The 22,252-nt window shown below is 56.2% G+C and overlaps 1 protein-coding gene across 6 annotated transcripts; it reads left to right on the top strand.

Annotated features, from left to right (window-relative positions):
* The first annotated feature begins 74 nt into the window (after positions 1-74).
* On the top strand, positions 75-22,020 carry CBX7 (chromobox 7). Of its 6 annotated transcripts, none has more exons than XM_032138307.2 (6): positions 75-402; positions 2,945-2,988; positions 11,383-11,472; positions 14,113-14,179; positions 18,041-18,392; positions 18,750-22,020. In XM_032138307.2, the coding sequence occupies exons 1-6, from the start codon at positions 334-336 to the stop codon at positions 18,902-18,904; spliced, it is 777 nt and encodes a 258-aa protein (XP_031994198.1). In that variant the 5' UTR covers positions 75-333; the 3' UTR covers positions 18,905-22,020. The 6 variants fall into 6 exon arrangements, with proteins under 6 accessions (XP_031994198.1, XP_031994200.1, XP_058287568.1 ...); XM_032138309.2 differs by having other exon boundaries at positions 78-402; positions 11,383-11,448; XM_058431585.1 differs by having other exon boundaries at positions 78-402; positions 18,218-18,392; positions 18,747-22,020.
* Positions 22,021-22,252: the final 232 nt, after the last annotated feature.

Genomic DNA, 22,252 nt, shown 5'->3' with positions numbered 1-22,252 from the left:
CCAGGGGCGGGGCTCCCACGGGGGCGGGGATAGGGGGCGGAGCTGACCCTCAGGGTGCGAGCCGAGCCCGCGGCCGGCCCGCGCGCTGCCGCCCCGCCCCCTGCTTGCGCGCGCTCGCTCGCTGGCGCCGAGGAAAACGTTGCGCAGGTTCAAAAATGGAACGTCGGCGGCGTGAGGGAGCGCGAGGGGGTGTGCGCGCGTGCGCGTGCGCGTGCGCGCCCGGACGAGGGTGACGGGGACCCCGCCAGCCCCAGCATCGCGCGCCGCAGCCGCGGCCTCGCAGCTCCGCCCCCGGCCCGGCCCGGCCCCGGGCCCGCTCGCCCGCCGCCCCGCATGGAGCTGTCAGCTATCGGCGAGCAGGTGTTCGCCGTGGAGAGCATCCGGAAGAAGCGCGTGCGGAAGGTGAGGCTGCCCGGGGGCGGCTCCCAGGACCCCAGTGGGGTCCCTCCCGTCCCCAGCACAGCTCCCTCCACGCTGGTGCTGAGGGGGAAAGCGGGGCGCGGGGGCCCCGGCAGCCCTGCGCTGCTGGGCCCGTCTCCCCAGCCCGTGCCTCAGTTTCCCTGCCACCGTGTAGGGCGAGTAGAATAAAAGTTGTCGCTCCGGGATGCTAGTGGCGGCCGAGCCTGCCTGAGCTGGAGATTAGTATCGGACGTAGGGATCCTGAGTGCCATCCCGCCTCGCTCCCCTTTTATTGTAAATATGGGGAGACTGAGGCCCAAGTTGAAAGGACTTGCCTAGCGCGTTAGCGTCAGAGCTGGGTCTTGAACTCGGGAATCTGGACGCTTGGCATCAATCCTTTCAAGTTGTAAGTGGAGCTTTGGAAAAGTCTCCTCCGGCCTCTGAAGTTTTCCTGCTGGACTTTGGCCTTTTCCGATCCCGCCCCCTCTACCCCCACCCGAGCACATCCCTATTCCCCGCCCCCACCCCCACCTCAACTCCTAGCCCAGGCCAGGGCTGTGAAGCCCGCCCCCTGCGCTGGGGCATCCCCTAGTCTCCTACCCCATCCGTCTTCTCCTTCAAAACATACATCCTGCAATTTAAGGAGGTTTCTGTTCTGTTGGTTTCAGAACCCCACACTTTGGGGCTGGACTTTGTCCCGGCCTGGCGTCTACACCTCCCGTGCACTTGTTTGGCGAGGGGGCTCGCCTAGGGCTGGGGAAATCTTTGGGGAGAAGTTCCTTTCCTGGTATTCACTACTGTCCTTCCTTTGTCTCCTCCTCCCTGCAGCCCTTTGGGAGGCTCCAGGCCGACTGGGAGGGGCTTTAGGGGGTCACCTCCTCCCATTTAACAGAGACAAAAACTGAGGCCCAGGCAGAGGAAGTGACCCGCTCAAGGTCACCGAGCGAGTTAGAGAGGTAGAGCAGGAGCTCAACTGGGCTGATTGCCAGCCCATCTTCTTTCTCCATAGAGAAAACTCAGTCCTGGCATCTTGGGCCAAGGGTGAAGGTCAAGGTGGTCAGGAGCATCTTTTCTTCCTCCAGCTGTGCTTGGGGTTTTACTCTTCTGATTGAGGCAGCTGTTCCTCCTCCTTCCCCTTTTTCCTAGGGTTTCCTCCACTTAAAAGAGAATTAATTTATTCCTCAAAGCTCAGTGCTTTTCGTGCTGTGTAGCCTGAAGCAGGCACAGCACTAACTCCCTCTACGATGGAGCCCGCAGGGTAGCACAAGAGGGCGAGATCATCATTCCTTCGGCCAGTCACTCAAAATATTTATTGAGGATCTATCAGGTACCAGGCAGCAGTCTAAGCCCCAGGGATCCATCCCTTCCCTCAGGGAGCTGGCATTCTGCAGAGGCGGCACACAGTGAATGAGGAGATACAGACAGATGCCTTCAGTTGGAGCTGTGTGCTCTGCAGAAATAGAACTGCAAGGTGCCAGTGGAGACAGCATGGGAGAGGGTCACCAGGGAAAACCTCTATGAGGAGGTATCATATTTTGGTCTTAAAGTTCTGGTGTGCAGGGGCTTCACTCACAATGGGGTTGGACTGTAAACTTTTTTTTTTCTTGGCACCAAGGCCTCACTCTGTCACCCAGGCTGCAGTGCAGTGGCATGAACATGGCTCACTGCAGCCTCAACCTCCCCGGCTCAAACGATCCTCCTGCCTCAGCCTCCTGTGTAGCTGGGACCACAGACAAGTGCCACCATGCCCGACTAATTTCCTTTTTTTCAGAGACGGGGGTCTCACCATGTTGCCCAGGCTTGTCTCAAACTCCTTCCTGGGCTCAAGCGATCTTCCAGCCTCAGCCTTCCAAAGTGTTGGGATGACAGGCTTGAGCCACTGTAACTGTAAACTTTTAAAGCCTGTGAGGAAGGGAGGGGCCTGGCTCTACTTTCTAACAACCACAGGGCTCACCACCCCTTCTGAAGGTGGAGACTTCGCCAGTCTTCCATGGGGTCCTGCCAGGGTCTTTCGAGTTGAGAGTCGTCAAGTCACTGGCCCATTACCTCTGAGCCAGAGGCAGCCACTCAGAGACTGAGAGGAGACTCAGCAGATGGGGGAGGAGCATGGGGACTACCCCAGAGAGGAATGTTTTCGTATTTGGCTTCTCTTCCAATCTAAAAAAGAAAGTAAGCGTTCCGACCTGTGCACGGGAGCTCTAGACACTGTGGGTCTTTGGCCACGCACGCACACCTCCATGCAGTCTCAGCTCCCAATGTGTGATGTGAGCCCTGGGCTTGGGCCTCAGGAGCCTCAGAGGTGGTCGGAGCCAGATGCACTCCTGTGCTGTCCTAGGGAGGGCAGTATGGGGTGGTCATGCAGCAGTCACGGTTATATGGGTTGTCGAGGATCTGGTGGACAGTCCCTGGATTGTGTTTGTGTGTTGGGGAGACACCTGTCTGCAGATGGGGTTTGGAGTTGGGTTCCTTTGGGCCTTAACTGTCCTTCCGAGTGGCTGTAGGGGCAATCACGAGACTCACTGTGTCTGCTTCTCTCTCTTCTCAGGGTAAAGTCGAGTATCTGGTGAAGTGGAAAGGATGGCCCCCAAAGTAAGCTCCTTCATGTATGTGTGTCCGTCTGTCTGCCTACCAACCCGTGCATTCCTCCACCTGCCTTTTGCCCCCTCCCCTGCCTAGCTTTTAGCTCCAGCTACTCTTGTAACTGGACAGCTGACCTTGATTTAATCATCAGCTTCTCTGGGCCTCAGTTTCCCCCTGGACCACCGGAGGGTCAAGGTGGGTCTCCAGCTTCTCTTCTCGCCCTGCCCTCCTGAGTGTTGAGCTCCTCTGCTGGTTGGAGCTTCTGCTCTCCCTCCTCCCCTCCCTGTGGCTTTTCTTGGCAACTGGGAGGTAAAGGCCCAGCATCTGGACTACTGGAGATGGCTGCTGGACAGGAGGAGGGGCCCCCAGCCGCTTTAAGCACAGTGCTGCATGAGTCCTCAGTGCTGTGTGGCCAGGGGCAGAGCCTGAATCCCCCTCGCCTCTGGACGGCACTTTCCAGTCTACAGAGCAGGTTCCCATACAGCTTCGTAAGGTAGGTGTGATCAGGCTCTCTCAAGGTGAGGAAACAGGCTCAGAGAGGGTAAGCAGCTTGCCTTAGGTCACACAGCAAGTGGAGGCAGAGTTGGGACTTGAACTAGGCCTTCTCCTTTTCAGGTGTCTCCTCTGTGCCTTCCCAGCCTCCCATCTCAGAGTTGGGAGGCAGGGAGCTGCATCTAAGACCTCCCAGCTTCTCCACCTCTCCTGCTGAGGCCCCATCAGGAACCTACCAATGCCCTCCAGCAGGGAGTTGTTGGGAGGGGGAGGGAATGAGCTAGTCGTGGGGCCTCCCCATTAGTCTGTGGGTGCCCCACCCCCTGACCCGCCTCCCGGAGACTGACGCCTGGAAACCCCCTCTGCCCAGAGCTGCTGCTGTCGGGCAGGGACTTTCTGCTGTGCTGGTGGGGGCTGACCTGGTATCGTGTCCTGTGGGCATTCTGGGGTGATGGTGGGGAGAGACAGCAGAGAGGAAGACAGCCCACAGTGCCTTAGCTTCCCTCTCTGCAAAATGGGTTCAGAAACCCAGGCCCTGCACTCGTCTCACAGGCTTGGTGGCCCTGTGGGATGAAAAGCCAGGGCTTTTGACCTGTGGATATCCTGATGACAGGGGTTGGGAGCTGGCAGGCCGAGAATACACTCCACCCCTCACACCAACTCCCACTTCTGTTCTCCCTTCCCAAATATTCTGAGGGCTGAAGGAGAATCCCTCCCCCGCCGCACTCGGCTGCTAGAAGGTGGGCTTCCAGCCTGAGTGAAGGGGGCAGTAAAAGGGAGTGACGATGCCCAGAGTGGGCAGCAGGAGCACCACCTCCCTGGGCGCGCACACCCCTGCCTCTCTCGCTTCGCACCAGGAAGCTGTGGCCACCAGCTGTTAGCCTTCAGGACGCTATTGGCTATTTTTCCTCCTCTGGAGACTCCACTCTTTGGAAGATTCTCTTCTGTAAACAGAGGCCATTATGAATGAAAAGTTCCTTCCCCAACTTTGATTTATCCTGGATGTGAATCCATCTGCCCACTGCAGCTCATCAGGAGGGAAGGAACAAGGCTCTCAGAGCAGAGGCCCTCGATGCTTCTGTTGCGCTGTGCCCCTAGCCTGGGGACCCATTTGTTTCTTAACATGCTGAGGCCACCAGATGGACCCCTCATGGCTGCCTCTTCTCACCCCACTCCACTTTTGTCCTGGGTTCTAGGCCTGGCTGCCCACCCTACGCCGGCATGAGCCCTGGGACAGGGGCCCACCATGACTGGGTCTCTGCTTCCTCATCTTCGAGTTGAGGTAGTGAATCCTCCTTTGCAGGCTGCTGTGAGGGTGAGAGGGTGGATGTAACTTAGCGAATGCGTGTTCAGCCCAGTCCAAGTGCTTTAGTAAATGTTTGGTTTTAAGACTAAGTTAGATAGATAGCCTAGCTGTTCTTTTTGTTTTCCCCAGTCAGGAAAGGGGCCTAAGGGATTCCATTCTTTGATCAGGAGCTCAAAGTATCCTTAGAAATCATTTAGGCCAGTCCTCTCATTTTTCAGATGGGGAAACTGAGGCCCAGAGAGGGTTGGTCCTTAAAAAAATATAACTGCCAACCCCATGCACTGTGGTGCCCACTTCATGCCATCCACAACGCCACCACGGTCTGGGTGTGAGGCAGGTATGGCTGCTAACCATCCCCACCTCACTTGGGGGAAACAGAGGTTCACTCTGGCGAGAAGCGGGGGAGCCAGCTCTGTCTTCCCCTCCTCAGGGGGCCTTGCTTGGAGAAAAAGCTGAGAAAGAAGGTGGGGGGTGGGGAGTTAGGCAGGCTGTGTCCTCCAGGCCTGGGAGCCTTGGCTGGGCAGTGCCAGCCTGGGTGGGGGTAGTCATTCTCCTGCTCAGCATCTGCCTTCTAGGTGGGGAGACTTACATTCTTCTCAGTAACAGTAACAGGAACCATGATTTAAGTGGACACTCTGGGACATGGTGGTTCATGCCTGTAATCCCAGCATTTTGGGAGACTGGGGTGGGCGGATCACTTGAGGTCAGGAGTTCCAGACCAGCCTGGCCAACAGGGCAAAAACCCCGTCTCTACCAAAAGCATAAAAAATTAGCCAGGCATGGTGATGTGCGCCTGTAATCCCAGCTACTTGGGATGCTGAGACAGGAGAATCACTTGAACCCGGGAGGTGGAGTTTGCAGTGGGCTGAGATCGTGCCACTGCACTCCAGCCTGGGCAACACAGTGAGACTCCGTCCCTGCTAAAAATAAAAATAAAAAAAAAAGTGGACACTTTGTGCCAGGCCCAGGCTAAGCCACTACATGCCTTGCCTGTTTTATCTCCCCAGCAAATAAGTGTGGCAGAGGGGCTCTCTTGCTTCTTCTGGAAAGCACAGCAAATGGCACAGGGAGGGGCTCAGGGCCCGGGGCAAGGAATGTGACACTGTCAGGTACAGGTACCAGCTGTGCCTGAGGCCTCCAGATAACATTTCAGCCTGTCCAGGGCCCTGCTGTTTCCCCTTCCAGAATGCCTTCCTCTTTTCCCCACTTGTGAATGGTTCTCCATCGTTTTGGAAGGAGTGGCTCTATGGAGTTTTAGGAATGCTATCAGTGGTCACAGCCATGGCCAGGCTGTCAATTAATAAGCCCCTATTATGAATCAGGCATTGACTTATTGAACCACTCATAGCAACCCATTTTACAGATGGAGAGACAGAAGCCTACAGCGAATGAGGCCTTGCCCAGGGTCATAGAGCTGGGAAGATGTGAACTACGGGCTGCCTGATAGACAGGCAGCTCCACTAGAGGTGACTAGGACTCTTGCCTGCTGGCCTTTTGGCCAGTTCAGCGAGAGGTGCTGAGGCTTTCCGCCTCTGAAGATTTACAGCTGTGTGACCCAGGGCAAAGCCCTCAACCTCTCTGTACCTCACTTTCCCCACCTATAAAAACGAGGCCCTAACCTCACAGGGCCCTGCTGAGATTGCCTGAGACAAGACAAGATTCATTAACACCCTGCCAGGGGCAGAGTGGGAGCTGTCTCCACCCAGGCTGGGGAGACTGGAGTTAGGAGCCGCAGACTTTTACGCTGCCTGAGCTTTTCATTGATTTAACTCAGGCTTATTTGCCTTTACTGTGTACCACACTGATCGAAATGCTTTCCGTGGCTTAACACAGCTAATCTTCACAACAGCCCTATACGACTAGGGTTACTGGTGGGCCCACTTTAGGATGAGGCCCCAGAGCGGTGGCGTCTCTCCTGAGCGAGGCCGCACCCCGCAGCCTGGACCAGAGCCCGTGCTGTTTCTCCTGTGGAGCAGCTTTAAATCGGAGTGGGGACTGGGGCTTGGGGGTTGGCCTGGCTCTGCGGGGTTCCGGGTAGTTCCACCTGCCCCAAGGCCGCCTGCGTCACAGCTCAGCAGCGCCTCCAAACCCCGCTTTCCCCGGGCCCCCGGGAAAGGGGGGGCGGGGGTCCTGCACCCGCTGCGCCCCTTCCCACTCCGTTCCCTCACCGCAGCAGGGCGAGCCCTGCGCGGCGGGGCTCAGGCAGAGCGGCCGGGGCTTGTTTACCCGGCCGTGGGGCGGGGCGGGGCGGTCACGTGGCCGTGTTTATCTCGGAGCCGGCGCGCGCCGTCCCTGTCCCCGCCCCCGCCCCCTCGGTTTGCCGGTAATCCCGGCGCGCGCCCCTCCCCCTGCGTGCGCGCGGCCGGCGGGGGCGGGGCCTGGGCGCTCCGCCCCCTCCCACGGGGTGATCGGTTCACGCCCTGCCGGCGCCGTGAGCCCAGTGCAGACCCCCGCAGTCCCCCGGTGTCCACGCCGCGGTCCGCGCAGCCCAGGCAACGAGCGTGTCCTCAGAGCCCTGGCTCCTTTCCACTCTCCCTCCCCTGGTGTGGGAAGGGTGTCCTGGGGCTTGCGGGGGTCCGCTTTCCTCCAGGCACCCGAGGGTCTCCGATGATCGTGGGGTCTAATCCCTTCGGTCCGCGGCGCCCACGCTAGTGGCGCGCTCCGGGGTTGCCAGCGCCCTGCTCTTCGGAAGCGCGTTCCCCTCGGCGCCTCTGGGCTCCTGCACTGCGGAGGGCGCGGTGCGGCGCGGCGTCCCCCTTACCGGATGGGTCCAAGCAGTTAAGACGATGGTGCCGCCCCTGCCCCCAACTTGGGGCTGCACTCGGCCGCCAAGTGCGACCCTGTTATCTCAGACCCAGCTGCCCGGGCCGGCAACCACCCTTTCTTCATCCAGCCGAGGCTTTCGGGGCGCCCGCTGTGCGCCGCGCCCTGCGGTCTGACACTGAGGACCGGGGGCGGGCGACGCCCCCTTCCCGCGGGCTGCACAGTCGGGGGTCCCAGACGCGGTGGCCTGGGAGGAGCCTGAAGGCGGAGTGTGGCCGAGAGCCAACACGGGCCGGCCACTGACTGGCTCAGTGACCCTGGGCTGACTGCCCGACCTTCGTGTCTCAGTTTCTCCATCTGTAAAATGGGGGTAAGAACTAAGCACCTACCTCGCCAGCGCCTTTTGAGGATGGATGCGGTCCTGGCGGTCCTGGCCGCACACCTGCTATTACTGTAGTGGTCATTATTCTTAAGATGAGGAAACTGAAGTTAAGAGAAGGGTTGGGACCTGCCGGGATCCACACAGCAGGGACATCAGCAAGCAATGGGCAGGGCGGTGCGGAGGAGCACGCTGTAGAGAGAGGAGCACGAAATTCCCCTTCCTACCAGTTAGAGCTGAGGAGATCAGCCTTTTCCGGGGGGAGGAAGGGTTAGAGTGTCTGCCAGCCTCTGGTGGCTTCTGCTGTAGTTTCGCTTTCGGCATTCTGCAGGGGCTCCCCAGCCCTTCCCAGAGCCCCGGGGGGGCCTGAGCGGGCCACTTTGCGGGGGCTCTGCCGGCCAAGGTGTTTCCTGGTCCATTAGTGATTATGGCCAGGGCTAGGTATAGTTGTAAGGAGGGCGGAGGAGGGGCAGGCTCGTCCTGCAGGCAGTGGGACAGCCTGGGAGGGATGTCAGGGAAGGCTACAAATACCTGACTCTTAAGGGTCGGCTAGGAGTTGACTGGAGGGATGGGGCACCCAAAGGGAGGGAGGGCCGGCTGGCAGGGGGCACATGGGAAGAGGCAGCCCAGGCTCAGGGCTTCACTGCGAGCCCACAGAGGCCCGACACTAAGTGAGTGTGCCAGAGTGTTAGAGGAAGCAAGGAGGCGAGCATTCTGTCGTTGGGCAGCATTTTGGGACTGAACTAGCATTAGGTGGTTCCCAGGATAGCGTAAGGTAGAGGCCTCAACTCTAGGGACTGGGAGGCGGCAGGGCAGGGGCTCTCCCAGGCTCTTTCTGCCTTTTAACCCCTCTCTAACGCCCATTGCCTTCCGTCTTACCTAGCAGAGCCTCTGGCCAGGACCATAGGGCATTGCTTTGCTTTTGTCTGTATATATTTTATACACAGTCACGTGTCGGTTAATGACAGGGATACATTTTGAGAAATGCATTGTCAGGTGATTTCACTGTACGAACATCAGAGTGACCTTAGCCACGCCTAGATGGTACAACCCACTGCACACCTGGGCTGTGTAATAGAGCCTGCTGCTCTTCAGCTACAAGCATGCACAGCATGTGACTACTGAATACATCCAGACATAGAAAAGGTGCGATAAGAATACAGTGTAAAAGATAAAACTTGGGACACCTTCTAGAGCACTTCCCAGGCACAGAGCTTGCGGGGCTGGAAGTTGCTCTGTCACCCAGACACATGTCATTCACTCAGTGAGTGGAATGTGAAGACCTGGTCTATTGTAAACATTGTACACTTATGCTACACTGACTTATGCAGATATGTTTTTCACATAGAACACTTACACTACACTAATTTATACAGAAATATTTTTCTTCAATAATAAATTAACCTGAGCTTATAGTAAGTTTCTTACTTTATAAACTTAACTTTTTAAAACCTTTTGTCTCTTTTTGTAGTAACACTTAGCTTAAAACATAAACATGTATGGCTGTACAAAATATTTGTTTTATATTCTATAAGCTTCTATTTAAAAAAAGTTTAATTTTTTTTACTTTTAAAGTTTTTTAAATTTTTTTTAAAAATATTTTTATTTTTATTTTCATTGTTTTTGAGCTGGAGTCTTGCTCTGCTGCCCAGGCTGGAGTGCAGTGGTATGATCTCGGCTCACTGCAACCTCTGCCTCCCAGGTTCAAGCGATTCTCCTGCCTCAGCCTCCTGAGTAGCTGGGATTACAGGCACCCGCTGCCATGTCTGGCTAATTTTTGTGTTTTTAGTAGAGATGGGGTTTCTTCATGTTGGCCAGACTGGTCTCAAACTCCTGACCTCAAGTGATCTGGCCACCCAAAGTGCTGGAATTACAGGTGTGAGCCACTGTGCCCAGCCTTAAAGTTTTATTTTTAAAACCTAAGACACTGGCCTTAAAGCTTTGTTTTTAAAACCTGAGGCACAAACACACGTATTGGCGTAGGCCTACACAGGGTCAGGATCATCAAGACATCACTAGATGACAGGAATTTTTCAGTTCCTTTGTAATTTTATGGGTCCACCATCACATGTGCAGGCCGTCATGGACAGAAACGTTATTCGGCACTTGACTGTACATATATTGTTTTTAATGGAAAAGATTTTATGTTTGCATCAATGGTGAGTGATACTGGTTTTTCCATTTATGGAAGTCATAGTTTGCTTTTAAAATAATTTAAACCAAAAAAGCTGCTGTAAAGGCAGATACAAAGTAAACAGGAGTGCTAGTGGAATGAGGGCGTGGTGGGTGTCACCATGGTGGTTCCACAGATAGGTGAGCTCTGGAGCTGCTGCGCTGACATGACAGGGTCTGCCCCAGCAGGAGGGTGCTCCCTGGCTGGATGGTGAGGGTAGAAGATCCCCTGTAGCATTACCCAGGGGGCCTGCGCTAGGCCTGCTGAACCATTCAGCCACTAGACATTTACCAAATACCTGCTGTGTGCCAGGCCCAGAGGCAAGGGAACTTCAGACCTGGCTGTGGCCTGGGTGGGGTGCACTGAAGAGGGAGACTATGCTGGGGATGGGGCTGGGGTTTGGAGGGCGGGGAGGAATAGCAACAGCAGCAAACACAGTGCACTGACGACACATCAGGCACGCTGTTACTCTTGTAACACCCTCTAAACACCTGGAAGACATATCTCATCAGAACAAGAGTCCTTTACAGATGGGGACATTGAGGCACAGAGCTGTTCAGGAAGTTGCTCAAGGTCGCACAGCTAGCTAGGGGCAGAGCTGGACTTGAACCCAGGCCGTGAGCGTGTCCCCAGAGCCCTGGCTCCTTTTCACCCTCTCTTGCCTGGTGTGGGAAGGGTGTCCTGGGGCTTACAGGGGCCCTCTCGCCTCCTGGCACCCGAGGGTCTCTAGTGATCGTGGAGTCTAACAAGGAGTTGGACCCAGTCACATTGTAGTGTGATATAAACCAGGGCAGCTCTGGTGTCGTTGGAGCCCTCAGGAGGCCCAGGCTGGGTCTGTCCTTGAAGTAGGTGACCATGACACCTTACCAGGACACGGTGAAGGCACACTTGCAGTGGGCCCTGGGTCAGCAGCGGTGGTCTCTGCCGGTGCACCTGCCCAGTAGAAGCGATGGCTCTGACCTTTTTTTTTTTTTTTTTGAGACAGAGTCTCACTCTGTCACCCAGGCTAGAGTGCAATGGCGCCATCTTGGCTCACTGCAACCTCCACCTCTTGGGTTCAAGCAGTTCTCCTGTCTCACCCTCCTGAGTAGCTGGGATTACAGGTATGCACCACCACGCCCGGCTAATTTTTGTATTTTTAGTAGAGATGGGGTTTTGCCATGTTGGCCAGGCTGGTCTTGAACCCCTGACCTCAGGTGATCCACCCACCTCGGCCTCCCAAAGTGCTGAGATTACAGGAGTGAGCCACCGCGCCCAGCCCCGACTCTGACCTTTCATTCCTCTCCCCAGGTACAGCACGTGGGAGCCAGAAGAGCACATCTTGGACCCCCGCCTCGTCATGGCCTACGAGGAGAAGTACGGTGTCCTCGGCACCGCCGGGTGGGGCTTAGGGCTGGCTCGGAGGCTTCCCAGGAGCCTGCTGCTGGCTTGGCAGGGGTTGTTGGGGCAGGGTGGGTGTGTCCGATGGGGCAGGCCAGCCCGGCCTGCAGCTGGGTGAAAGTGGTGGGCACTGAGTCCCCGGGCAGCTGAGGACCCTGGGGCCCTTTCCTGTTGTTGGGTGATTTTGGTCACTTCCTTTACCCACCCGGGCCTCAGTCTCTCTGCTGTAAAATGGGCCACCCTGAAGAACACACCGATTTCCCAGGGTGAAACCTCAGAGGGGCTGTAAGAGGTTTCTGTTCCAGTGAAGAATGTTAAAATGCTTCACAAAGATGCCGTGTGCTAGGAGGCGGCACTGCCAGTTGTGCGGGGGTGACAGATCAGAGACGGTGTCTCTAGAGGACCTCTTAGGGCAGGAAGGAGTGTCTGACGAAGCTCAAGGAAGGCTGGGCAGGAGCGTGGGCTTTGGGACTGGGATTTCTGAGTTCTGGCGTGTCCCCCTGCCACCTCCTGTCCAAGTGGCCCAGGAAAAGTCAGTCTCCCACCTCTGCCAGTGCCCCTCAGGGATGCTGAGCACTCCCTGACTGTTCCGTGTGCCCTCTCTGGCCGCCCTCCCCACCAGCAGGCAGCCCAGGTCCCCTGCCTCTCCCAGCCCGCCTGCCTTGTGAGGCGTGGGACCATTTCACAAAATCATTTGTATTTGGCCCCTATGGCAACCTCCTGAGGCAGGAATGAGGGTTTTGTTTGACAGAGAAGGAAACTGAGGCTCTTACCTGGAGCCTCAGAGCAAGGACCTGGCCAGGGCTGCCACCTCCAGGTGGGGGCTTTTCCACTGCCCCTCGCTGCTGGGTTCTCGTGGCTCCTCCTTCAGGAGATTTCCTGCCATGGGTTCAAACGACAAATTTTATTGTTCTTTCCTTTTAAAATCAGGGCGTCCCCATCCCAGGGTTTCTTTCTGCCTCCCAGGTGTGTGGTGGGGCCTTGGTCCAACAGGCTGCAACACTTGGGGGTCACGTGGATCGTGGTAAGGAGGGCAGTGGGCAGGTAGCAAAGGCCCGGATTCTAGTCCTCTGCCAGGGGCCCTTTACCTTTGGTCCGTTGGTGTCCTGCTGGGGATGGATGGTCAGACATTTGCAATAGATGCCGTGGGGTTCATTGGTGTGTGCTAAGCTCAGAGTAAGAGCCTGGCCCAAGGTCACATGAGGCCTCCACATTCTGTTGTTCACGTGGCCTCTGTACTGGGGGCTGCAGAGAGTGTGGATGGAAAGAACTGAAGTGGGAGGCAGGATGAAATGACTGAATCTCTCCATTACTCTCGGCAGTTGTTTGGAGTCTCTGGTTGTGTTGTCTTGTGTGTCATGTGTAGCTTTGTGGCATTGTCAAGTTGTGCTTTTTTTTGTTTGTTTTTTTGAGACAGGGTCTCACCCTGTCTCCCAGGCTGGAGTGTAGTGGTGCGATCTTGGCTCACTGCAACCTCTGCCTCCCAGGCTCAAGCAATTCTCCTGCCTCAGCCTCCTGAATAGTTGGGACCACAGGTGTATGCCACCGCACCCGGCTAATTTTTGTATTTTTGGTAAATGGGGTTTTTTGTTTGTTTGTTTGTTTTTTCTTTTTTTTCTTTTCTTTTTTTTTTGAGATAGAGTCTCGCTCTGTCACCCAGGCTCTGGAGTGCAGTGGCGCGATCTCGGCTCACTGCAAGCTCCACCTCCCGGGTTCACACCATTCTCCTGTCTCAGCCTCCCGAGTAGCTGGGACTACAGGTGCCCACCACCACACCTGGCTAATTTTTTTTGTATTTTTAGTAGAGACAGGGTTTCACTGTGTTAGTCAGGATGGTCTTGATCTCCTGACCTCGTGATCCGCCTGCCTCAGCCTCCCAAAGTGCTGGGATTACAGGTGTGAGCCACCACGCCTGGCTGGTAAATGGGGTTTTGCCATGTTGCCCAGGCTGGTCTCAAACTCCTGAGCTCAAGTGATCCACCCGCCTCAACCTCCCAAAGTGCTGGGATTACAGGTGTGAGCCACCATGCCTGGCCTGAGTTGTGCTTTCTGTGTGTTTTTGATACATGGGAAGGCATCTGCTGGGCACTCAGAACAGACTGGTTTTCATCCTGTCCCCCAACAAGATGGGACAGACAGGGTAGGAGCCGGTCCGCTTTCCCAGGTTCACAGAGATCCCAAATGCGGGGGAGTCTGTGCAGAGCTTTGCTTGCAGAGGGACTAGCCATTCCCGTCAGCTCTCCTGGGACATTCAAGGTAAATTGGATAGACAGGCTTCTGTATTACTCCCCTAGGAGGAAAAACTGAGCCACGTTTTTAGGGGGTCCTTAGGAGCATGTAGAGCAGAGCCCTCACATGGCCCTGGAGCCCCGTAAGGACCCACTGTTTTTGGAGATGCTGCAAGTTCCCCCTCAGCAGTTGCCCTCCATGTTTGTCAGATGGAAAGACCTTGGCCCTGGGAGTTGAACATCTGACCCCGTTGTTATGGCCCCAGCCAGGCAATGGGGAGGATTGGTGGGCAGGCCTGTGGGGAGTGTCCCCTCCCTGACAGACAGCAGAGGGCGGGCGAAGCGGATGCCTTCCCTTCCCTTAGATGTCACCAGTGTTTCCTTTTCTTCTGCCACCTGCTTCACACCCCAGGGAGGAGAGAGACCGAGCATCGGGGTATAGGAAGAGAGGTCCGAAACCCAAGCGGCTTCTGCTGCAGGTAACCGGCCTGCCTTTGTGCCTCCTTTTTCCCCCTGCCCAACCCCAAGTCCCCCTCTGCCCCTTGGTGCATTTGCACGGGCTGATTGAACTGATCTGCGTCCTCTCCCCTGTACCACCCAGGGCACTGTGGGGTGGGGCACTTGGGTAAGTTTTGATAGGAGGAGTTGGGAAAAGCCTGTGTGTGGGACTGGTGCCCGGGGAAGACAGCCTGGGTCGGAGGTGCCACCCGGGAGGGAGAGTAGGCATATGGCCAGTGGAATCCCAGAATTCTCAGAGCTTAGCATCTTGCTGTAAGGAAGCCTTGAAAGCTTTGAGCCTTTCGATGCTCAGAATCCCTAAACACAAAATTATCATTGAGAATCTCAGAAACATAAACTTTAGAATTGAGGAAACATGAGAGGCTGGAGTTTCAGAATCTAAGAAACAGAATCTCTCTCTCTTTTTTTTTTTTTGGTGAGACGGAGTCTCGCTCTGTCACTCATGCTGGAGTGCAGTGGTGCGATCTTGGCTCACTGCAAGCTCCACTTCCTGGGTTCACACCATTCTCCTGCCTCAGCCTCCTGAGTAGCTGGGACGACAGGCGCCCGCCACCACGCCTGGCTAAGTTTTTGTATTTTTAGTAGAGATGGGGTTTCACCGTGTTGGCCAGGATGGTCTCGATCTCCTGACCTCATGATCCGCCCACCTCGGCCTCCCAAAGTGCTGGGATTACAGGTGTGAGCCACTGCGCCCGGCCAGAAACAGAATTTTAGAATTGTAGAACTACAGCCTTGGAATGTCAGACCCTTAGAAGTGTGTCATTTTTGAGTGGGCCTCCTATTCCGGCCTTCAGTCAGTTGGGGACCCGAGTCTCTGCAGCATCCCGGAGTACCCATGTCGTGGTCTTGGGGGCCTTTGCTGACCTCAGTGCTTTGCAGTGACAGGCAAGTGGATCTTGGAGCAGCGCAGTCACAGGTTGAGTCTCCCTGACCCAAAATCCAAAATGCGGCCAGGTGTGGTGCCTCACGCCTGTAATCCCAACACTTTGGGAGGCCGAGGCGGGCGAATCACCTGAGGTCAGAAGTTCAAAACCAGCCTGGCCAACATGTTGAAACCCTGTCTCTACTAAAAATACAAAAATTAGCTGGGGATGGTGGCGGGCACCTGTAATCCCAGCTACTCAGGGGGCTGAGGCAGGAGAGTCACTTGAGCCTGGGAGGTGGAGGTTGCAGGGAGCCAAGATCACGCCATTGCACTCCAGCCTGGGTGATAAGAGTGAAACTCTGTCCCCCGCCCCCCAACAAAAAACAAAATCTGAAATGTTCCAGAATCCAAAACGTTTTGAGCACCAACATGATGTTCAAAGGAAGTGCTCATTGGAGCGTTCTAAATTTCAGATTTTTGGATTGGGGATGCTCAGCTAGTAAATATAATGCAAATATTCAAAACTCCTAAAAAAATTTGAAGTCTGAAACACTTCTGGTTCCAAGCATTTCGGATAAGGAATGCTCTGCCTGTGTGTGGTTGTAGGTAAGCCTCTTCACCTATAAAATGGGGATGAAGAGAATACCCGCTCTCTTTAATGTATTAAGACCCACCAGGCAGGATATTGGAAGCTAGAAAGTCAGGATTCTTGGTCCACTTGTATGTGGTCCATGTCAAGCGTCCTTGGTCACTCCTGATGATAGCCCACGGAGGCTCTCGCCAGAGGGGGTAGGCCTCCCTTCATGCAGTGGGCATGTTCCATTGGGTTTGGCATGAATTGAGCCTGGGAAGGAAAGTAACATCTCCTGGATGTCTGTGTGCCAGGCTCTGTGCCCAGTGTGCCTCACAGATGAACACACTCCATCCACATACTAAGCCTACAGGGCAGGTGTGTTCGTTATCTCTTCCCCTCTAACATAGCAACTCAAAGCAATAAACATTGATTATTTCCCATGGCTTCTGGGGGTCAGGAATTTGGGAATGTGCTAGCTGGTTCCTCAGTGGTTCTAGTCTGAGCTGCAGTCCAGGTGTTGGCTGGGCTGCAGTCATCTGCAGGCTCGACTAGGGCTGTGGGATCTGCCTCCGAGGGGGCTGCTCACGTGCTGGCGAGTCAGGGCTGGGCGTTGACAGGGACTGGTCCTCACCATGTGGACCTCTCCAGAGGGCTGCTTGAGTGTCCTTACAGTGCAGCCACCAGCTTCCCAGAGTGGGTGACCCGAGAGAGACAGCAAGGAAGAAGCCACAGTGTCTTTTATGCCCTAGCCTGGGAAGCCACACACCATAGCACTGGGTGTGGGAATGGACTGCGCGTAGGTGTGAATTCCAGGAGGTGGGTGTGGTTGGGGCCCTCCTCGGAGGCTGGTTCCTATAGTCTCTTCATTGTTTCACTGAGAAAGAAACTGAGGCCCAGGGAAGCCAGTAGCTTACCCAGGACCTGACTGTTGGCACCCGCGTCCCTTTAGTAGCTGTAGTTCTCTCGTGATGAGGTTGCTAAGGACGTAGAAGAACCTGCCTTGCAGAATGGTAGAATGTACTGGGCCTTTTTTTTTTTTTTTCCAGACAGAGTCTCACTCTGTCACCCAGGCTGGAGTACAGTGGTGCGATCTCTGCTCACTGCAACCTCTGCCTTCTGGGTTCAAATGATTCTCCTGCCTTAGCCTCCCAAGTAGCTGGGATTATAGGCGCCTGCCACCACGCCCGGCTAATTTTTGTATTTTTAGTAGAGATGGGGTTTTGCCATGTTGGCCAGGCTGGTCTTGAACTCCTGACCTCAGGTGATCCAGCCACCTCGGCCTCCTAAAGTGTTGGGATTACAGGCATGAACCACTGTGCCCGGCCCGTACTGGGCTTCTGATGGCCTGTGAGCCCGCTGGGAGGAGTGGGTTTTGAGTCAGCTGCCTACAGGACATGCCTCCCAGCCACTGCAGTATTTTCCCAGTCCCCTCCCAGTTCAGCCCTCCTCCCATCACTGCAGCAGCCCGCACCTGGGGACATGTGATGCCGTTAGCAGGCCCGACTGTGAGTGGGACCTGCGTGTGTCATCTCTTCCCTCAACTTGGAGGTGTTTGACCTCACAGGTCCCATCTGATGGCTGCACTATCTTCCTGGGAGCTCCTGGCCTCCGGTAGCAGGTGGCAGGAGAAGGTACTGTCCCAGTGATCCGGAGTCTCCCAACATCTTGGCACCATGGATCTTTTGTAGATTCATGTAAATTCTCCCCAAGTAACTAAGATAAATCCCGAAATTACAAACTCCAGGGGTGGACGGACTTGCCCTTCAGCTCCAGATATGTTGCGGGCAATCAGCAGAGCGGGCTGCATGAGGTGGCTCACAGAGCCCAGGAGCCCCCTGGAGGGGTCGGGGTGCATCTGCAGGCCAGGTGGAGCCCTGTCCCTTTGGCTGGGTAGCATGGGCATCCGGGCTGTGTGTGCTGCTGGCCTGGCTTTGCCCCAAGCAACTCCAAGAGCACACCTTTGCCCTCTGCCTGCACCGTCTCCCGGGTGAGCTGGCAGTGTCAGTTTTGGAGGTGCTCTGGAAAGCAAAGGTGCCTTTCCTAAAACGAAGGCTAACTCTTTAATGCATCCAGATTTGTTTCTCTTGGCCAGTTTTCAATGCGTCCTTCTTGTATGCTTCTCTGCTGGGTATCAAAGGAGTAAACGCTGGGATGAGAGTGCTCTGTGGGACCCAGAGGCGGGGCTGAGCTGGCAGAGCCTGGGGTTGCCCGGGGCCCACTCTCTGGGCTGGGGTGGGGTGGGGTGATGGCCAGCCGTGGCGTGGGGAGGAGTTGAGTAGGTAGATGTGGGAAGGGCACTCCGGGTGGGAGGAACAGCATGAGCAAAGGTGTGGCGGGTGGGAGGGTGGGGCTGACCCGCGCTGCCCTGGCTTGCCCCCGCAGCGGCTGTACAGCATGGACCTGCGGAGCTCCCACAAGGCCAAGGGCAAGGAGAAGCTCTGCTTCTCCCTGACGTGCCCACTCGGCAGCGGGAGCCCCGAGGGGGTGGTCAAGGCGGGGGCACCTGAGCTGGTGGACAAGGGCCCCTTGGTGCCCACCCTGCCCTTCCCGCTCCGCAAGCCCCGAAAGGCCCACAAGTACCTGCGGCTCTCACGCAAGAAGTTCCCGCCCCGCGGGCCCAACCTGGAGAGCCACAGCCATCGACGGGAGCTCTTCCTGCAGGAGCCACCGGCCCCAGACGTCCTGCAGGCGGCTGGCGAGTGGGAGCCTGCTGCGCAGCCCCCTGAAGAGGAGGGTAAGGCAGCCCCGGCCCAGAGACCTTCAGAGCTGGAAAGGGCCCAATGGGTCATCAGGTCCAGCTGGTTCAATGTCCAAAGAGGGCCTGTGGTGCTTTGTGGGGACAGTCGGGTCTGGGCTCAGGGCCCAACACTAGCCCAGGGCTCCTCCTGTCGTCCCGCTCTGGCTGAGCTCTTGTCTAGGTGGGGAGGATGCACCCAGCGCCCTCCTCCCGTGTCCAGCCCTGTGTGAGGCCCTGAGCTGACTGAAGATGCAGAGACGAGGAGCTGGAGTTGGGGTGGGGTTGGGTGGTCTGCATGGCTTCCCACCTTGTCAACGCTGCCCCCATCTGTCTGTGTGTCTCACGCTGCAGCAGATGCCGACCTGGCCGAGGGGCCCCCTCCCTGGACACCTGCGCTCCCCTCAAGTGAGGTGACCGTGACCGACATCACCGCCAACTCCATCACTGTCACCTTCCGCGAGGCCCAGGCGGCTGAGGGCTTCTTCCGAGACCGCAGTGGGAAGTTCTGAATCACCGTTTTTACTCTTCTTAAACTGTTTTCTTTTGGGCTTGGGGTGGGACTTCCAGAGATAGAGATGGGTTGGGGGCGGGGTAATTATTTTATTTAAAAAAATAGCGAGCAGCAAAAGGGGAGAAGATCCCACTGCTCTCCCACCACCTGCCCTTTCTCTGAGGGACGTTTACCACGAGGCCTCAGGCTGGGGATGGAGAGAGTCGCTCTGGGAGTTGGGGTACCACCCCCAGGGCAGGATGGGGACAGGGTCACCTGCCCGGGACACCACCATCATCATTCTCCGCTAGTGACGCAGCAGCTGGTTCTGGGAGTAAAAGGAGCATTGGAAGGCCCAAACCCCCTCCCTTGAGTGGCCACCCCAGCCTGGTTGGCTGGTTTTCCTCTTCTTGTTTCGATTGGGTCTTCACCTTGAACTTTCCTTTCTGGCTTTGCAGTGGGCTGTGGAGGCTGGTTTTGACCAAAAGTGAGTGGGGCGGGAGGAAGGGGCAGGAGGAAGGGTTGAGGTTACTTGGGGCGAGTCCCTTCCCCTTCAGAGAGGCTTCTATCCTTCCCAGGGAGGAGGCGCTGCTGAGACCCTTCTGCTGAGAGCTCTGCCCTCCCCTCATCACCTGGCCTGTGCAGAAACGCTCACGCACACCTGGCTGCACAGGTGTGCACGCATTACCCTTCGCATGTACGTTCCCATGTGTCCCGTGAACGCATGTGTGTCTGCAGACGTGTCCACATGGGCCTTGCAAACCTGGTTTAGAAACCCTGGCCAGGCGAACGTGGGGTGATTCACAGCACAAAAGAACTCACCACCACACCTGCACTCACCCCACCTTGCATGCACCTTGCTACCTGCTTGCGGCTTTCAGTGGAGGGCAAGGATCTGGCATGGGTGCGATGGCACCCCATGCTTCAGGCATGCAGATGTGGTTTCTCAGCTGCACCGGGCCAGGCTGTGGGTGTGCAGGCATCTGCTAAGTTGTGTGATGTATCAGCACAGGCTTTGAGACATCTGGACCCTGTCCTTCCTCCCCCGAGGGGTTCTTGTTCTTTCTGACTCAGGTGACTTTTCAGCCCTTCCAATTCCCCTCTTTTTCTGCCCTCCCCTCCAACTCAGCCAGCCCAGGTGTGGGCAGTCAGGGAGGGAGGGAGTGTCCCACCACGTTCTCAGGGCAGCCCTTGACTCCTAAGCCCCTTCCTCCTTCCATTCTGCATCCCCTCCCCATCCAACCTAAATGCCACAGCTGGGGCTGAGCTGTATTCCTGTGGAGGGACCTCTGCCGTGCCTCCCTGAGGTCAGGCTGTGCTGTGTGATGGGTAGGCTTTGTCCCAGCCCACCCCTGGCAAGGTACACTTGTTTTCTGGCTTGTACAAGGTGTCCTGGGGGCCAGTGGCTTCCCTGCCAGTAAGGAGTGACTTCTCCCTCTCTTCCAGTCCTGTAGGGGAGACAAAGCCAGATTGGGGAGCCCGAGGGGAGCATGGAAAAGGCCAGCTCCCCTGTCTTTCCTTGGCTGTCAGAGTCAGGGTAACACACACCAAGAGTGGAGTGTGGCCGGCAAGTTTGAAACCTGCCAGCCCTCCCCACAGCTCTGCTCTGTGTTCTCAGGAAGTCACAGAGTCTACTGAGGCAAGGAGAGGGTGATTCTTTCCCCAGATCCCTTCTTCCCTAGTTCCCAAACCAAAGACAGCCTGCAGCCCTTTGTGCATGGGGTGCTCTGTTGACAGGCTTCCCAGATCCCTGAGTCTCTCTTTCCTTCCTCCTCGATCTTTAGTTGTCCACGGTCAATTCAGTGCTTCCATTGAGGGACAGTCCCCTCCGGGATGACCTGATTCACCTCCAGCCCAGGGAATGGAATCTAGAGGAATACGTGGGGCGGGTCTGGACAAGGAGCGGCAGGAATCACCACCCATCTCCAGCTGTGGTGCCCTGTGGAGGGGAAGGGGAAGCCTGGGGTTGAGAGAGAGCTCTTCCAGGAGAGGGGTGCCCAGCGGAGGTAAAGGTGATAGAGGGTTGTGGGGAGTCTCTAGTTGAATGTTTTGGCCCATGGCTTTGGAACATGGCTGGCAGCTTCCAGCAGAAGTCACGCTCCCCATCCCCCAGGGGACATGGGACCTTTTTCCTGCTTCCTGGTCACTTTCAAAGAACTATTTGCGCAATCTGTGGGTCTGTGGCTTCACGGGGCTTTCTATGTGGGTGCTGCAGTTGCTTTTGTCTGCAGCAGCGGGACACATCTTTCCTCTTACTCAGCCCTTTATGGCCCATGGGGAACTCCGTGGCTCAGGGAGAGCTGAACTCCAGGGGTGTGACCTGGGACAGGTGGGCCTGAGGTGCCCAGCTCAGGGCAGCCACGTGGCTCATGGGCTGTAGTGAGCCAGCTCTCTGGGGGAAAAGGCTGTGGGCCATTAGGACCATCCTCCAGGACAGGTGACCTCTATGAGGTCACCTATGGTTGTGGCCGTGCAGGCCTCCTTCCAGCCCAGAGTGGCCCAGTAGAGCAAGGCAGACAGCGCCCTCCACGCCCGCAGCCCTCTTAAAAGGCCAGTACTCTTGGGGGTGGGGGGAGGGTTTAGAAAGCATTTGCCCACCTGCCTGTCTTTCCCCCAGCCCCCATCCGCTTTGAATGTAGAGATCTGTGGGCACTTTTCCTCTTGTGGTGGGGGGTGTGGAGGAGGTACCCCCACCCCTGGCATGGCCGCCTGGAATGCAGGACTGTCACTGCTGTTCGGGTGATGACCTCATTGGCAAGCTCCTCCTCTCCTCTTGTTCTGGGGGCAGGCGCTGTGCTTCTGTGAGGTGGTTTAGCTTTTGCTTTATAAGTGGCCAGCCGTGGCCACCAGGTCTCAGCACAAGAGCGCTTCCTTTGCACAGAATGAGCTTCGAGCTTTGTTCAGACTAAATGAATGTATCTGGGAGGGGTCGGGGGCACGAGTTGATTCCAGGCACATGCCTTTGCTGAGTGTGTGTGTGCTGGGAGAGTCAGAGTGGATGTAGAGCGCGGTTTTATTTTTGTACTGACATTGGTAAGAGACTGTATAGCATCTATTTATTTAGATGATTTATCTGGTAAATGAGGCAAAAAAAATTATTAAAAATACATTAAAGATGATTTAAAAAAAAGAAAATTCCTGGGCATTTGGTCATTCCTTCTGGTGGTTGTCAAGCGCATCCGTCCACCAACAGGCTTTGTGCGAGCAACAAAGTGCAAGTGGGCTGAGTCTGAAAAGAGTCAGCCAAGGGAGATAGGGGTGGGGCAGTTTTATAGGACTGGAGTAAGCAGTGGAAAGTTACAGTGAAAGGTGGTTAGCTATTGTCAGCAGGGGAGGGGGTCACAAGGTGCCTGGTGGGGAGATCATA

Source organism: Hylobates moloch, unplaced genomic scaffold (genome assembly GCF_009828535.3).
Source record: "Hylobates moloch isolate HMO894 unplaced genomic scaffold, HMol_V3 SCAFFOLD_19, whole genome shotgun sequence".
NCBI classification, from domain to species: Eukaryota; Metazoa; Chordata; class Mammalia; order Primates; family Hylobatidae; genus Hylobates; species Hylobates moloch.
The sequence above is the reverse complement of the archived record's forward strand: the minus strand, read 5'-3'. Positions and strand labels throughout refer to the sequence as shown.